The following is a 17,945-nucleotide window of genomic DNA, read 5'->3' as shown; positions in this document are numbered from 1 at the left end:
GTTTTATCTCCTTAGCTTGTAGGTTAGACAGGGAAGAAGACAGCCAGGCAGGAGGTTTTCTCTATCTAAAAGCCAAGAACAATCAGATTTCCATGGGATTACACTGGAAAACATGAATCATGAAAGCTCAGAGAACAGGGAACAGTTTTAAAGATCCAACTATTTGTTCGTTTGTTTTAAACCTCATAGCTGGCACCTTTCAGCCAATCTTCTGATCTCGGGAAGAAGCAGAAGTTTGGGAACAAGATTTTTGAATGTCTGAGATAAGGTCTGGGCCAAAAATGGTTGGTGATCTTCTATGGCAATTCAGGACATCTCAAATAAGTAGCATCAGGGATCAGAAGGTAAGTACACAGTATTTTCTGTCACTTTACAATGTTTCCATCTCAACACTTGAAATATTGAGGACCCCTAAATCACCCAGCACTCAGAAAATCTTGATTTAATACCTTTTTTTGATGGAGAAGAAATTACCTCCTCCAGCACAGAACCTCTCTGTCATCTGGAAAAGCGTGTTTGATGATGGAAAGAGGAGGAAAATTAATTAAACTAATAAAAAGGCAACTGGAAAAATTGAATTAATTCTCAACTGCTCATGGGGCAAGCACGGACATGGAGAGAACTGCAGCAGCGTTGGTGTTCCTTGGTTAGATAGTTAGATCTGTAAGAGACTGAAAACACTTCTGCAATGATAGTGAGATGATTGTCTTCACCATGTCTCAGACACTGAAGGAAGACAGGATCGGCTAAAGCCAGTGGAAAATTATTAAGAAAAGAGGTGTTTTATGTGCTACTCTTGTTTCTCTTTCTGAGTCATTCTTCTTGCTTGAGTGGTCTGAGTTACAGCAGCTGGATCTGTAAGTATTAACATTGCATTTCTAGCCTTCGTGCTTGCTTTGAAGCTTAAGTACAGCAAGTGAAGATTGGTGAATTTATAAGGCATATTTAAGCCAGACTGTAGAAACAATTTGTGAGACTCAGAACCCCTGGCAAACATCTGCATCTGTTCTGTTTACTCAGATAATACAAGAAAGGCCTCACTACTCAAATAGCATAGATAAGTTTCTAAATTAGGTCTTTCAGTCCAAGCATTTAGGCTGGTTGTGATTATATATTGGTTTATTTTACTAATGAAGGCAGTTACCTCTCTAATGAGACTCAGATGAGGATGTTCCTGCTGGTAATGGAAAAAAAATCATGTTTATAATTTTTGGTTCTTAACATCTCCTCCCTCCGCCCCATGTATCCAAAATAGCCAAAATCCAATGACTTCTGAAAATATAACATCTAAAATGGTGCCTTTTTGAAACAACACAAATAAAAAAAAAAAAAGGAAAGTACACAATATAATGAAAATCACAAATACATTGATACAGTAATGGAAGATAAGTACACTGAACCAAATCTACCCCATGTTAATTATATTGCTTTTTCGCTTAAGAGTGAATATGTGGCAGAACACAAACTGCTGAGAATTACAATGTGCTTCAGAACTGGAATCTTGCTAGTCTCTGCTTAATGTTTAGCCTTTCACTTATAAGCTGGGAAGAAATGGCAATTCATTTAGGAAACACCATGTCTCTGCCAGGCTATGCATGACAGGAGTAATCAAACAGTCTGCAAACACTGCACAAACGTGCACTTGTTCATGCCAAGACCAAAAAAAACCCAAACCAAAACAAAAAAAAAAACAACCAAAAAACAAACAAACAAACAAAAAACCCAAAAAGCAACAAAACAAAACAAAAATCAAAAAACACATGATTTTGGGGCACAAACATACAAGCAGCTGCTGCAGCAATCTGAGGTGCTATTGTTATTACCTCCAAACTCCCTTCTACACTATGGAGATGAAAAGGAAAGATACAATTCTGTATTTTGAATACCCTGAAATACAGACTTTTGTCCAGATAAAAGTACATCTGCACTTTTCTATTGGCATTTGTCCAGCTAACTAATGAGAGGTCTACTTCTTATTCTTTAGTTAAAGGAAGCCATTGTGTGTACATTCTATTGTTAACAAAACACATCAACAGCTGAACCTAACTCTTGAAGATGTTGCTCTCAACTTTGTAATGCTGTGTAACACATCAGAGTCCTAGTCATAATGTAGTATCAGCTGTAGACATCTGTGACCATGTCCCCACACAAAGCAGATGAAACACCAGAGATATTCTTTTTCCAGAGAATACTGATACAAGCAGCAATCCAGTAGTTTAGAGCCACTGCAGTTTAGAGCCTACCATTGCAAAGAAGAAGCAACAGACAACTTTGTCCCCAGAGCAACCCTCAAGAGCAGGGTGTAGCTTTGAGCAGCTGCTTTGATCCATTTGGCTGCCATTTGTTTGAAGCTTTTGCCCTGCAGGCTAAGGTTCAGCTTGGGAGCTGAAGGCTTTGAAGGTCTGGATCAGAGCTTGCATGAAAAAGCAGTTTTCAAGGGAATCAATCTCCTGCCCAGGTCCAAAACATCATGAAAGTGTCAAAGGGATCAGATGCCAGTGCTGGAGAAGATAAATATACTGGCATTTATTTATATGAGTTAGCAAGTCATTTCTATCTTGAAGAAATGAAAATTTTGCAGCTGCCAAGTCCCTGTAAAATTTGACATACTGTCATGAAACACGCTGAATTCTTCAGTCATCCAGCTTAGTCATGAGTCAGAGTTCCATGCTGACCAATCCTCAGCAAAAACATCCCAATAACTGATGAGAATCTTTAACACTGCAACCTGTGCATGTTGCCTCTTGTCCTGTCACCGTGCTCATCCCAGAAGAATCTGGCTCCATGGTTGTACGTGGGCTTGTTCTTCTAGCAACCCATACACAATCAGTCTCCTCACATTCTCTATCCTCAAACTACCGCATCTCCAAAACGTTCAGTCAGGATGATCAAGTTTCTCCTTGTTACCTTTCTCTTTCATGATTTGCAGTCTTCCCTCATCCCCCACTGTAGCCACTCTCACTTCACTACCTCAATTGCAGAAGTTCTGCCATCTGAGTTCAACCCTCAAACAGAGCCTTCATTTTTCTTTTTTTAAACAAGCCAGGAAATCAACAGTGCCCTACAACTAGCCAAGCTTTTCTGGAAGCTCGAGTAGCAGGATCCAAATTTCCATGAGACAGAAAGCCCAGGGCAAACTTGATTAAGCCTTCAGCAGAAGGCATACTCTGTTCTCTCCTCCAGACATTTCAAATTCACTCTTTTGTCTTTTACTTTCTCTGTTAGCGGTTCCTCAGCCTGTTTCCTAGACAGTTTGTTCCAGTGGGAATCATTTCTGCAATGCCAATGTTCTTTTCATGAGCCTGCCTTGGCTGAAGGCAAAAGAGTATGAGCCTATTCAAGACTGAAATGCTATTCTTTACCAGATTAGATCAACAAGGTATAAATATTCTCATGTCTTGTTGTCTTTCAACAAAATATGAGACTCCTACCCATTTCCTCTCCTTATAAAAAAGCTATATAAATGAAAGGAAACTAAAGCATGCCTCGCAATACGAAAGAGCTACAGAACATTCTCAGTGTTCTGCTTATCAACACTCCAGTTTTGATCAGTTATAGATGTACCCATTGGAGAATTTGTTTGTATCAGGATGTTTTTTTTCTATGGTGAAGCTAGTAGGGTGAAATTTGTATGTCCCAAGAGGAAAAGATACTACAGTGATTTATTACGAGATCGAAATGTCATGTATGACATGTTCAGGCCTAGTGGAGACATCAGAATGGCATGAGATAAGTAGCACCTACCTAAAGAGCTGTTCCTCATCACTTCATCACAGGCTTATTCTGTATCTCTGAGCCACTAAGGTTAGGTTCACTTAACCCATCACATTTTACACAATGCCTTCATATTTTTGTAATACATTTTCAGTATCTGAACATGGAATTTTCCACAGTGAAGTTTTCAGAACTATCCTAACTGATACTTTTATCCCAGAATGGAAAGGCTTGTATACTTTCCTTTCATTAGATAAATAGTTGAAATACGGTTTCTTTATCATTTCTTGCAGCTAAGAGTTGATGACAGTAATCAATCAGCTTATTATTATTGGAACTAATAATTCTGGCAATAAGACAAGTTCTGCATTGCAGTCTTGAGGGTGTTTCCATGCCGCAGAAGATCTGGAAAGCATTTTAGTGACTTTACTACATTTCCACACAGTTCCAGAGAGAAGATAGTAAGGAAACTCCACAACCTTTTGAAAGAGCATAGTGTGTTTTCCTTTCTTGGCAGCTCAAACCTATGAGGCTTCATAGTCAAAGTCACAGTTCACCCAAGTCATAAAATTATCACTCTATGCTGACATCAGGGTCCTGTTTCTCACATAAATTTTGGCTGAGGACTGTGGTAGATGCATAGGAGTAAAGCAAAGCTCACACAGCATTACAGAAACCTAGTATGAAGTTTTTCATATTTCAGTGAAGCCTAAAGCCATTTATATGCTTTGCTGAACACACAGAGTTCAGAGATCTTAGATTGGAAAAGTACATGGAAACCAGAAAGACCTAAAGCAACAGTTCACCATTAGCAACCTCTGAGAAGCTCACAAAGGATTGAAGATCGTGCTTTGAAGATGGTGATCTCCAGCATTGGATAACCACAGTCGCAGCTCAAGCTGACTCAGCCTCAGCTCAGTCTGAGCCCACGTAGAAAATGCCAGAACCCTCTGGAAAGGCCAAGATCCTTGCAAGATGAAACACAGGTAATTCTTTCTGCCAAACACTGTCACCACAAGCTCAAGAAGGATAGCTGAAAACGGTACAAAGTTCCAGCAGCTTGCCATGCCTCATGGTGAGCCTGCCCTTGGGAGGACTCTGTGCAGGAGGCCCAACCCACTGATCTCATTAAAGAGTATCCACTGGTCATCATGAAGCTATTGCTACGGATCATCAAGCAGCACAGCCAGGTGGCCACTTGGCCTTGTGGCATTCTGGGTGAACGTAATAGCCATGTGAACAAGCTATAGATTCCATGCTTTATCATGAGCAGAGCGTCCAGAAAAATTTGAGATTATCTGCTCCAGCTCCACGTTGAAACCAGGTAGCTTTCTTCCTCCTATTTCTCTTACCAGCTCTGGATTGTCACTGCTATGACAACTGGAAAAGCTCTGACTGGCTTTTACACTCCTTGCTTAAAAAATTTCTCCTCCTCGGAGATTAGCTAACATCTCAAAGATCAAATGCTCTTTCAGAGGGTGAGTGGCCTTAAATTGGGCAGCTAGTCCTATTCTTCTCATTTTGCTGAAGGCAGACTAGTAGTACCCTATTTCCTATGGCTTTCTTGATCTGTGATACTGATTCTGGATCTGACTGCTATCCCTCCCTGGAGCAGACATCCCTTCAGGAGAAAGAGATTCAAAGCAGAAGGTTACAGTGTTAGCAAAGGACAAGGTCTTCCTTTCCCCCACTCCCATTAGATGAAAATGCTCATAGCAGTGCTATGATGTTTTGCTGGTGATGCTTCTCCCGCTCACTGGGAAGTACTGTTCTTCCTTGGAGTCTTGCCTAAATAGAAGACGCATCACCAGTGGTTGTGACATATTAAGAAAATTATTATTATTCCTTCTATATTAGACACATCAATATAACACAGACTTGCAGCAACCAGATTAGAAAGCAACAGAAAATTCTTAGGAAGATAAAGAGGAAAAACCCTCAAATTATAAATGAAAAAACTGTTGCCTCCATTCTTGCTTTTAAGCCAACGAATATATTAAAACATGTTTTTAACTGCTTAGTATTGGCAAGCATAGCCCATTTTAGACCAATCACAGTGCAATAAAACAGCAGCCATAAAAAACAGTTTGGATACTATGAGACAAACTCCAGCACATCAATTTACACGATTAATAACTGCCAGAATAATTGCAATTCATTTAGGAGTTGGAATCAAATCATAAATCACTCCCAACAATGTGTTAAATAACAAGCACCAATTTTCATACAGAATTGCTGAGTATAGCATTAGTAATGTAAGCATACAATACAGATACTTATCCCCTAGTATTGCTCACAGTATTATTTACACATCTTGCCCACATTTTGCCCTAACATTTTGTCCCCAGCGGTGTCACATACCAAAGTATCTATTCCCAGCTGGCATATTATTTCTTTTGGATTTCCACGTAGCTACTTTGCTTATTATTCAATAGACTTCTGCCATATGTTTTTCCCAGAAATCATGTACATGCTTAGCAGACCTTCTTTGAGTCATTTTAGAAAAAGAAGGATTTAGCAGGCTGCAGCAGTGATTTTCTGTGATGGCAAAACTGCTCCTAAACACCACTGATTATGGTAGTGTGAAGAGACTGGGAAGAGAAACACCTGATTCCTGTTTGCAGACTGTTTCCATTGGGCCTTTATACATGCAGTTGTAAAGCATAACCATGATTAAAGCTCTCAAGTGCAAAACCTTGTACTCACAACTTGCTATGAAAAAGAGGGAACATTTAGTATCTGTGACAAACATGCACTTTTCTAACTGCCTGTGATGGCCTTCTTCCCATGAGCAGAGTTGGTGAGAAAGAGGCAAAAAGGCATGTCCATCTCCTCCTATTCTTCCAATGCTTGTTCATGGCAAGTACAGCATAATGGTATCCTGCCTTTCTCCTGTCTCACCACCCAATATAGATAAACTTACTGCCTTCTCTGTCCCCTTGGATATGACTTTGGGAAATAATCTAGAAATCAACTTTGCCATTATATTCACCTTGAGAAAAAAAGCACATCCTTCCTCCCTCTTATCTGACACAACCCTCATGCAGGATAAGGCTAAGGTTTAGTGGAATTCCAGTGCCTCTGCATTCGAGATAATTGTGCTTCAAAAAAAGAAAGTCCCATAACACATGCAATATTCACAGACTGTGGGAGATTTTCTTCAGCTTCACTGAGCTTTGGACTAGCTTCATATCATCTTAAACTTCCCATGGTCTCTAACTGCATCATTATTGGACTCTCCACAAGACTGAATGGGACCTAGCAAGGCTCCCCTAAGTACAACTTCAATTAGCTTAGCTCTATCTCCTTAATTCAACAGTTGATCTAATGATGTTTTGAGCAAGGCCTATTCCACATTTGCTCATCAATGATATATCTCACATCTTGGCCCTAGAGAATTCTATATTTATCTTGCCTGGGATTACAGGGAGGACAGGAGGAGACTGTAAATAGTTTGCACCGTTCTTCTCAATTTATCAAAGACTTCTGATATGGAGAAGATCACTGGCTGGATTGAAACCAAATTACAAAACAAATTACTTACCAACAACCACGCAAAGTATCAATGAAGTATAATAGATAATATAATAAATATAGTGTGGCTGAAATGTATTTTGCTTTCATTTGTTTACAAGTTACCTAGCAGTAATATTTCTGTTTGTAACAAAGCAGGAGGTGTATTTCTTACATTTTCCTGATGAAAATAGGTAGGTATATCTTCAGAATACACCTGCTATGAGTAATGCTTTGTGCATGCCATAAAACAGTCTGCATTCAGGTGAAATTCATAGGGCATTGCTGAGGGCTTCAAACACTATTGAAACTTCCATTGCCTTTGGGATCATTCTGGATGATGCTATCTTCTTATTTTGCCTTTATATGATGCAGTTTTTAAGCACTTATTTGGACAGCTATCAAGTATCCTTAAAGACTCCCACAGATGGAGGAGCAGATGCACGGTAACCATCTGGGGCCAGAACTATGATTAACTTTCAAGTTAATGTGCCTGTTAAGAATGGTCTGCATATTAGAAATGTTTATTTCATTTCAACCAGGAAAAACAAAACAAGGTTTAAAAGTAGCCTCTAGATTTGGGTGCTCAGCATGAGAATTTTTTTTCTGTTAGGCATGCAAATTCAGTGACACTTCTGAAATTTTGGAAGCTGGTGATCTCCTGTCCCTCTGGGCAAACCAGCATATCAATTCTTACATCATCAACAATCATATCCACATCAGCTTTCAGCAAAACACCAAAGGAATCTCCTTCCCTTCTTCTCCCTGCCTGATTATTGCGTTTGGTTACATTTTAGCTTTCTGGTTCAAGTCAGATGAATATAAGAATCACAGATGGGTGATGAAGAGTCTATAAATGAAAATATAAATTGGGCAAAGTCAGACTGATGGCTACAAAGCCATTAGTAAAACAGCCCGAAGACCTTTGTAAGTGACCTCAAGTATAGCTGGTCATGTTTAGCACAGGAATAGCCTCAGTGCTTTGAGAAATGAGAGAGACCATGTCTGACATATCCCCATTTAGCCTGCTGAACTCTATCCTTTCTCCCTTGGACCCAGTTTCAGTCAGAAACTACCTGTGTGCCAACTTGGACCAGGTGCAATTGGGTCAGGAGAGGGCATAAAGAAACAGTATAGCACAGATGGCCTAGTCATGGGGCTAACAGAGGAACCAAGAACTGTAGATGCCAGGGGAGATGTCAGTATGCAGACATCCCCTGGTCCCTGGCAGCCAAGAATGCCTTTACCTTGGTGAAAATATCAGGACTGAAGATGGGATGTTGCTGCCTCAAGTCGTGTCAAAGGATAAAGAGATGTGATAGCATGTTACCCCTTTCCCTCAAGAGCTTATGCAAACACTTGGAAGGAACTAGGCTTAGCACTTTCAGAGTCCACACGCTGTGTAAACGCAGGTGTCTACAGACCTGAAAATAAGTTGATATTTTGCAACTGCCTACTCTTGTATGCCCAGAGTTCCCACAAGAAGCACAGCTACTGTGGAGTGAAAGGGCACCCTTTAGCCACGCTGGTACACTGCACATAGAGAGAGTCAAAGGATACAGGTGGTTGTGTCATTGTGCAGATCCCTCATTTACACTGCAACTCCAGGGAGCTTCAGCCCGCCATCTACTCACACTGCTTATAAGCATTAAAGACACAGCATCCTAAGGCAAGCTTCCCAAAACTTTGAAGATACTTAGACTAAGGGAGAGGGATTCGAGTATTTGTTTGGGCTGTCTTTGATATGAATTTGAATGAAGAACTTCAGTAAATAGCATGCACATGCACAATTTCTCTTATGGAGACTCCTGCAAAAGAATCAGAGGATGTAAATGGACATTATTGTTATATTCAGATATAGCATTTTCTGACAGAAATATCAGAGCTCTTCATAATTTTTAGCTAATTAATCTGATTTAATCTTAATTATTAATTTCTGTGAAGTAGAAAAGCTGCAATGGATGCGAATCCCTTCATTCCAGCTCTGAAGTGTAGTCACCAATAGAGTGGAGAACATCAGCTGCATTGCAATGTGCAGTGATATCTCACTCCAGTTTAAAAGGAAGTGAAGACTATCATCTCTAGTTGAATTTCATGAGGAGTGTGGGAGGTCAGGAAGCCATCTGCAAGCCTTGCAAGGCTAAGATCTGCTTTGCAAGACAGCTGCCACAATAACATTGCTCAGGGCTCATGGTGGTCAGGGCAGCAATGCAGGTCAGAGATCCACCCATTGCAAAAGCTTTGGTTTCTCGGTCAACAGCTGGGTCAGCCTGAAAATAGATCTTAAGGAAAAATCCTCAGCACCCTGCCAGGCTGCTGACAGCCTGCACGGGATGAAGCAGTGCCTGTTTGCATCGTGCTCCATCCCCACCAGCACTTCCAGGATAGGAGCTCTCTCTGGCGAGTCCTTCCTTAGTCAGGGCAGTGTGTAAGCTTTGTGCTTACCTGGAAGCAAGTGCATTCTTGTTCTAATTCTTCTCCATCTTGAGTCAATAATTTCTGTAAGAGCAACAGCCACAAAGAGGTTAGTGAAATCAGCAGTGTCTCACATGACTAAATAGGTGAAGAAACCCAGCAGTAAAATTCCACTGCACATACAAAGTCAGACTATGACATCTCCTGCCTTAAGATGAGAGCATATGTACTGAATCCATTCATTTCAATGAAAGGAGAGACAGAAGGGAAAGTGTTAATTATTCTTAGTGGGTTGAATGAAATGCACTGTACAATTATCACCTTCTGTGTTCCTGTCTAATGACAGGCTTAACTTAAGAGAATTCTCCGTACTGTCCTACGTATCACCTTTCCTCTGACATTATCTTCCTTTTCTTGGCTCCCTACATAGAATTTTAATGAGATCTTAATTGTTTTTCCATCAGCTGCAAGGATTTCAAACCCAAGTCATATGCTGGTTGTCATTTTGCAGAAGGTGGTACGGGGAGCTGTAGAGATGTTCTCTTGCTAAAAAGGAGCAGGAGGCAGCCCCCACACCTCCCACTGCATCCCGGGAAAGGGCTGTTGCTGTATTTCCAGTGCAGGCCTAGAGATAATAACATGGTATTTCTCTGCTTACACAAGGGGGACTGGAAAAGTCTGTCATGCGCATGACTGTCACCACCTCCCTGGAACTCTGTTGGCTACAGGGAGATTTAAGGTGTAGGTTTCTGTGCCTCAGCTTGACAAGCAGCACAGCCCTTGGCTTCACAACCAGGGGACTCACGGAAGCTGAATGAGCTGCACATCAGCCTCCTCTTCTCTGTCCTTCACCATCTACTAGTAATTTGCACACTCCCTCTCTTCCTTCATCATACAAGTCAATTTCAGTGATGTAACATGGCAGTGATATCCCTGGCAGTGTTCAAGAGGCATCTGGATGAGGAGCTGCGAGATATGGTTTAGTAGCTTGTGCTAGCAGTGGTAATGAGAGGACAGTTGGATTAGATGATCTTATAGGTCTTTTCCAACCTTGTGATTCTATGATTCTACGATTCTGATAACATATTTAAAGCATAGATTTACTTACTTCTCTTGAAAATTTTCAAGGGCACTCCACATGGTTGACTCCCTGCCATGTCACAGCAAAATTAAGATGTTGGAAGAGCAGCTGGGTGGAGCTCACCATGTGTACTGACTGCAGGGAGAGCGAAGGCACCCATAGGTGCAGTGCTGGTGTGCACAAAGATGCTACATGTTAGAATTAATGTTTATGGTCATCAAACTGCATTAAAATTAATTTGTGCGAAGAGGTTACCCCAAAGTTTGTTACTAGAATATTTCAGGCTGCCTGTAGGAGCCTTTCTCTAGGCTGAGAGCATGGGCAGAAGACTGCTGTGTGGGGACAGCTGCAAGCAGGTCAAGTCTCAGGCACAGGAAGAAAAGCCTGGTCTCTATATGGGCTTCAAAGGCTGCCATCACTGCAAAGGGCCTGGAGCATGAAACCAATGGCAACTGATTATCATCCCTCACTTACCATAGCTATCCACAATCCTATTATAATTTAAAAACAATATCTGACACTGGTCTATGAGTTATGTCAGATAATGACAGCATTTTAGAAATGCTGTTGATCACATTGCTATCATATCTTGATCATACCTGGTCCAAAGGGCATGAAATCAGAGGAAAATATGACTTGCCAAGATTTTAGAGAAAGCAAATTTTGGGGCTAGATGGAAAAGCCCTGCCGCCCACTCTGAATTCTGTGCTCCCCCAGTTGAGCAATGCTGCACAGCCTGGGCAGCCATGTTTAACTAATGCTGAGATATTTTTGTTATTCATCCACGTACTTGATACTTATTAAAATATTTCTAACATCCTTTCTCCTGCACATTATTCCATTTCAGTGCATGGAGCATACAATGACAGCTTCCATTTAGCTGTCTCCCGTAATCACATCTTCTGCCCTCCAAAAATATCTCTCTCTTATGGTGAATGGTACGGGAGCAATAGCATCTTTTATGTCATAGCTGCTGTGTGACAACTATGTGGTTTCCATCCACACCTTACACTCGTTATAGACATTCACATTTTGACAGCTAGATTCTTCCCTTTTGGGCCTTAATGCCAATCCAAATCTCAACTAAGTATAAGAAAACAAACTAATTAGCAGGCACTGGAGAGTTTGAATGTTGCCCAGAGATATACATTGAGAACTAAATAAAAGAAGCATATAGTGCTTATTAAGTGACTTGAGCTTGCCTGGTTTTTATTTGCAATGACACATCTCCTGTGACTGGGAACCTTGGGCAGCTCTGCAACTGGAAACTTGGTCAGAGCTCTGTAATAAGACAGGCCAGACTCTCCACATTAATATCCAAGGGTACTAGAAGTGAAACCCCCTTAGTGACAGACCACGACCCACTTTGCTATCCATAGAGCTTCATAGCATTCATATAAAATGCTTCTTTTTGTCAGCAAATATGAAGGAAACACAAATAAACAGATGAGACCTGGGAAACTTGTTCCTTCTTTCTTGGGCTATCTTTCATTAACCATCACAAACATTTAAATCAAAGCAAACACTGAAGGTCTGAGTGGATTTTCAACTCACTGACAAGACACACTGCCTTCAGGACCTCTTTCGTGTCCATTATATATAGAAGGCCATAACCCTGCAAAACTAAAATCAGTGCTGCTAGTCCAGTTCTTGCCTTCTTTAAAGAAATTGCCAAAATGTGCAAACATTTAAACATTCAGAGAGATAACACTGCTCACTCAATGAACCTCATCTGTAATTTACAGATTGTTATTGTTGGTATCATTCTAACACCCCATACTTGCTTAAAAAATGTGTCCCTTACCTACAGCTTTAGGCAGATTATCCTAGCGAGCCAGTAACATGCAATCCAGTGCTGCTACTAGAGCTAAACTAAATAGGCTCCCATGGTAGCTGAAATGTAAAGGTCCATGCAGGGTTGATGCATGTGTCATTTCTTATATATTTGGGTGAATTCCTTTTTCAGAGAGTAATCAAGCCTCTCAGTGTGGGAGACAGTCAAAAGGGTCCACACTGCCAGACACTTTCCTCCCTCCTTCTCCTAAGAAATGTGTGATACACACGTAAAAAGCAAAATATTTTAATTTGGAAATTCTTCTGAAAGTCTTATGACAACTCTAGTTTGGGTCCCTCGTGCTTCCCATTCCTCACTGCACAGCTGGCTCCTTATCTGTTCTGCATTTTCTGATACTGGGCTAAAATCTCTCAACAGCCTTCTGAAAGCACACACTTTTCACAAGCAATTCCAAATTAAACTGGAAAACAGTCTCACTTGGAAAGCAAGCAAGCAAACAAACGCCATAAAAGTTCCTGAACAAGCTCTATCCTGAGAAAGAATGACCCTGTGCTGGACTGGGGCAAAATTAAGCAGTGATATCCCCAGGGACTGGAAGGCTTCCAAAGGGATTAAAAACCCTTTATATATAATCCTCTCTGTGACCAAAATCAAAATGTGAATGTAGCTCTTTGGAAGCGAAACCCCAGTAGCCTTGCATTGAGGCACCATGAGAAGTGTCTGCATCTTCAGCCAACAACTTTCTCCATCCCTTGGCAGAGAGCTGCAGGGCTGAGGGACATGTAATATCCTTGCCCGGCTGCCTGCTTTCCTCCTCAGGAAATGTGTATCACTGATATACGTTTGATCCCATCACCTGGCAGTGTGGTTCTTATGCAACGGATGCATAAGGCCCCTAACAAGAGAGGAAGGTAGAATATCTAGTGGGTGTGAACCCTGACCATGGTAGGAGGTTGGAACTAGATGAGCTTTATGGTGCCTTCCAACCTAATCCATTTTGAGACTCTATGATGATTCCATGATATGTGAATCTCATGACCACATGGAGCATTTAAATACATACGCAGTTCATTCATGTATTCTTCCACACAACACACGAGGCTTATGGTGTGTGTGTGTGCCTTATGGCTTTAGGAAGAGAGCTGCATGGAGCAGTTTGAGAAAACACTGCGTAGAATCATAAGGTGGGAAAAGACCTTTAAAATCATCAGATCGATGTCAAATCAGAGGAGAAAATCTCCAGTGGATCTGGAGCTCTGGAAACTATTAGATCCACCCAAAATAAGGCACAGAAAGAAAACTATGAGATCCTGGACACTGCACTTTTTCCCATTACTTATTAAAAAGATAACTCATATCTTTGCCTGTGCTGCAAAAAACTCTGGTCACAGGAAGCAGTGACATAGCAGCGAGAAAAAATCAGCTTTCCTCCCAGTTCACATCTGTGTGGTTCCCACTGCTGGAGCCAAGATTTTTTTTGGTCCTTAATTTTAATCATGCATGCAGAAAATGAAAACTATGTAGCACATTTTGCCCAAGCCAGAGCCACAGACACCGTGTCTCCTCACTACCACCAATGGTCTTTTGGGGCCACAGCGTTCCTGATTGTTCAAAAGCACACTTTACTGACAGCTTACACAACTTCACAAATAACAAGTATGGAATGGCAAAGGAATTTTCTTCTCTTTCCCTCTTTTTTTTTTTTCTTTTTTTCTTCTTTTTAGTTGCACTAAATCTATACAAACCAATTATAACTCTGACTGTGCCAGTAAATGAGTTTTTCCAGCTGGGAACAGCTTTCCATCTAAACTAGAGGATTGGAAGTACTTTGCAAAAGAGAGGCAAAACTAGCTCGGACACATCATTCTCAAAAGTACTGTAAAAAAGGAGAGAGGAGAGATTAAGGGACCTGCCAAGACCTTTCCATTTCTACCTGCTATGGGCTTTCATGGAGAGAAACCAGTTGCTGTCTCACAGAAGTGATGAAGGCCTGGCTCCTCTGCTCTGGTATAGCTTGATGCTGGGAGAAACTGGATGGGCAAAGTAATTCCAAAAAAAAAATGATGGTTCCTTTTCCCCTTATTTTGAGGAAGATGCTCCCCAGTATCCAGTGTAAGGGGGTGTGGGGGAAACATGATACCACCATCACCACCTCAAAATAATAATGAAACTTCCCACACAGGCAGACCATACAAGACTTTTCATATGCTCTCCAAACTATCTATTTTCTAGTTGTTTTTTTGTTTTTGTTTTTGTTTTTTTGTTTTTTTTTTTTTTTGGCTTCAGATTGATACCATAACCTACAGGCAAAATCACTATTTCTTCCTACTCATGCTGAGAGAGCCCTTACCTCTGTGCATTTCCACCACAAGCCCTCTATAAAGCACATGAAAAAAACATTCTTTGTTGTTTCCTAACAATGGCATAATACCAGGACATAACATAATCAGTACATAACCACATGTATTAAGCTTCTCAAGACAACCACTCGTGTGATTTGTGACAAGCTTTCATGGATAATACTTATAAGCCCACTACAGAGCTCTTCCACGTCTGTGTGGGTGCAGCAGTATTAGAGTCAGGCATGGGCTGCCTTAGGCAACGAAAACAGGAGAAGACTACACAGTAATTTACAAGCCAATGACCATTTTTCCCAGACCTCCCTTTATTTTTTTCAAGATACACTAAGTACTCTCATGTTATTAGAACTACCTTGATAATGAATAACCTATACTGTTGTTGCTTTGTAGCATATTGTTCTCTTGCACAGCGCACGTCTATCACAAAATTTTCTGTTGAAATAAACTTCCAGTAGAGTTCAGCAAAAAAAAAATATTCAGGTCAGGGACAATTAGTGCCCTGGGGACAGGGGGATCGGGTGTGCATTTTTTCCATTTAAGTATGTTTTTTCCATTTAAGTAAAATTTAGAAAATAACTTTACTTTCAGTCAATATACAAGTTCTTCATATGTTTTTGTTTGTGAGGCAGGCCTGAAATTGCTTAATTTCACTGAATCAATGTATCTTCTGTCAGTCAACAAGAGCATTCAGCTCAGACAAAGACTGAAATAAAGCATACCAAATAAAAAACATGGACATAGAATTGTCATTTCCCAAAAGCTTCTTTCGGTCTCAGCTTCTCAGAAAACTACCCAAGCATTAAAGCTGCTGCCTCTCAGGGAAACTAATTATAACTTGGGAAAAAAAGAAAAAAAAGAAAGAAAAAAGAACAACAACAACAACAAAATCCAACCCACACATTTAACTGGATATATAAAGGATAATTATGTCATTAAAACTAACAACATTTCAGACGGTAAGAGAATCACAAGGCAAGAATGGATGTGTTGGACACCATCAGGCTCCCATCAGATTATTCAGAATAAAAATGCAACCATCACCAAAATAATCCATTCCTTGTGTGCTTCCACTGATAGGGCTCAGATGTGTGCACTGGTGTTTTTTAGCCCCAGCAGAGCTGAAAGGGTCAGCAATTCATTGTTTACTGTCTGGACTGAACTGACTCTTCGAGCTTCTTAATGATACACAGACGGCCAATGCTTCATCTACCAAGGCATGTTGACTGCCATCCAAGTGAGTGTAAGCTTTCACATAGCTGTAAAGAATGCTCCTCCTCACACAGTACAAAGAATACTCATAAAGCCTCTATTAATCAGTGCAGCTCTGTCTCAGTGGCGTGGGCAAAACAATCATCCTTTTAAGAAAAACGAACTTCTGGAATCAAAGAAATCTAATGGGTGCTGCAAGTAACACAGGAGGTAAGTACGTTTTCTGGCCATAATGTATCATGAAAAAGATCTGCTATCTCTATCAGCATAATTGCAAAGCCCAAAAGAAATCACGAGAACATATTTTCTGAATAAGTTCAATCATTCCCTGTTCTAACCTTGCCAAAAAAAGTGCTTGATAAAGTGAGCTGTTCTATGAGCAGCTGAGATAACATTACTCAGTGTCCAAGGGATTGCTGCTATGCCCCTCATACTACAACTGACCTTAACCTGTGTTTTTCCAGTATCTTTTCCCTTCAACTTCAGGATCACAGCACACCTCTCAGTCCTCACCACAACATTCCCAGTTTTTCCAGTGTTTGCTGCTCCTTCAAACAACTGCATCCCAGAAAAACTGAGTGCAGTACCTTCTTTTGCTGTCACCATCACCACAGTGCTCTAACTTCTTTCTATTTTCCATCTGACACCCCACAGTTCCTCACATCCCTTGCAAGTCCCCAGTCACATCTCCCACAAAACCTTTGCTTTCCCATTGCTTTGGGGTGAGCAAGAGGCAGCACATGCTGTAGCTGGTTTTAAAGCCACACACATGTCAATGGGGCAGATGGTTGCTGTACATCGCCTAGTTGGGACAAACAGAAAGGGCAATGGTTGAGTGATCACAGCTTTGCCTTGAGGGGACATTAATCAAGTCTTTGTCAAATTTCCAGCAGTCCTCATGAAATTCATAAGCATCGCAATGTCTCTGAGATGCCTCTTCGTCTTTCCAGATTGGCTGAAATTTGCTGACAGTTTGAAAGTTACGGGGAGTAGCGGAGGGAACCAACAGATGGACAGACAGCCACTGTGACTGCATAAGCCTCAGTTCCCTAGAAAACCAGACTAAAAATAGATGGAAAATAGAGGGGCTGACAGATTTAATTAACGTAAGTAGGCAAGGTTTCTGACAGCGAAGGCGAGTCCATTAACCTTCTCACTGGTCCAAGTGTTGCACGCAAGGCTCAGGTTCCTCTTTGGGCAGAAGCTAACACATCGATGTGGTGTTCTGGCTGCAGGAGACTTGTGGACTTCCATTTCCAAGACAAAAGACACCCTTTCCCGCTGCTTCCTGGCATTAGTCAAGATCTGCCTCTAACGAATACGCAGAAATCTCTTAAACTTGTCTTGTGGTTTGTGTTTTTTTTCCCCCCCTCCTCTCTCTCTGTTTATTCATACTTGACTTGGAAAGCTGCAGGCTTGATGAAGACATTAAGTCTCACATTCAAAACAACGCGCTATGTATTAAGGGTATAAATCACAGCCATGATGTCAGTGGAAAGACTCTTGTTAAATTCGATTGGTTTAGAGTGTCAATTAACAGAGCTTTGAAACCCTGGTGAGCGTCAGAGCATCTCCTGGGGCTGAGGGCCTCTAGACAGCACAACTGGGCCACCCTTCATGTGCTGGGGCCAAGCAAAAACAGGATCCACACAACACAGTGACTTGCCACTATACTAACACAGGGCCCTCTACTAGGATCTGACAGAGCTGCTTCTAGCATTAGTGCAGGCTGTGGTACTGCTTTCAAGGGGTACAGTCTAAGAAAGGATATATATTACAGCATGAGAAAAATTAATAAAGCCTTCCTTTGCTCACTCTCTGCTTTTGGAATTAAAATTCCTTGCTTTACCCATTTAGC

At 41.1% G+C, this 17,945-nt stretch overlaps 1 protein-coding gene across 1 annotated transcript in view; it reads right to left on the bottom strand.

Moving 5' to 3' along the window:
* LOC109365930 (uncharacterized) overlaps positions 1–17,945 on the bottom strand; it is an 83,417-nt gene that overhangs the window by 16,572 nt on the left and 48,900 nt on the right. Inside the window, exon 8 of the mRNA XM_085219394.1 lies at positions 9,673–9,726. Within this exon, the coding sequence (XP_085075520.1) occupies positions 9,673–9,726 (54 nt within the window). The remainder of the gene's footprint in view (positions 1–9,672; positions 9,727–17,945) is intronic.

The sequence above is a fragment of the Meleagris gallopavo genome, chromosome 2 (genome assembly GCF_905368555.1).
Source record: "Meleagris gallopavo chromosome 2, MGAL_WU_HG_1.1, whole genome shotgun sequence".
NCBI lineage: Eukaryota > Metazoa > Chordata > Aves > Galliformes > Phasianidae > Meleagris > Meleagris gallopavo.
This window is presented reverse-complemented; position numbering and strand designations above follow the sequence as displayed.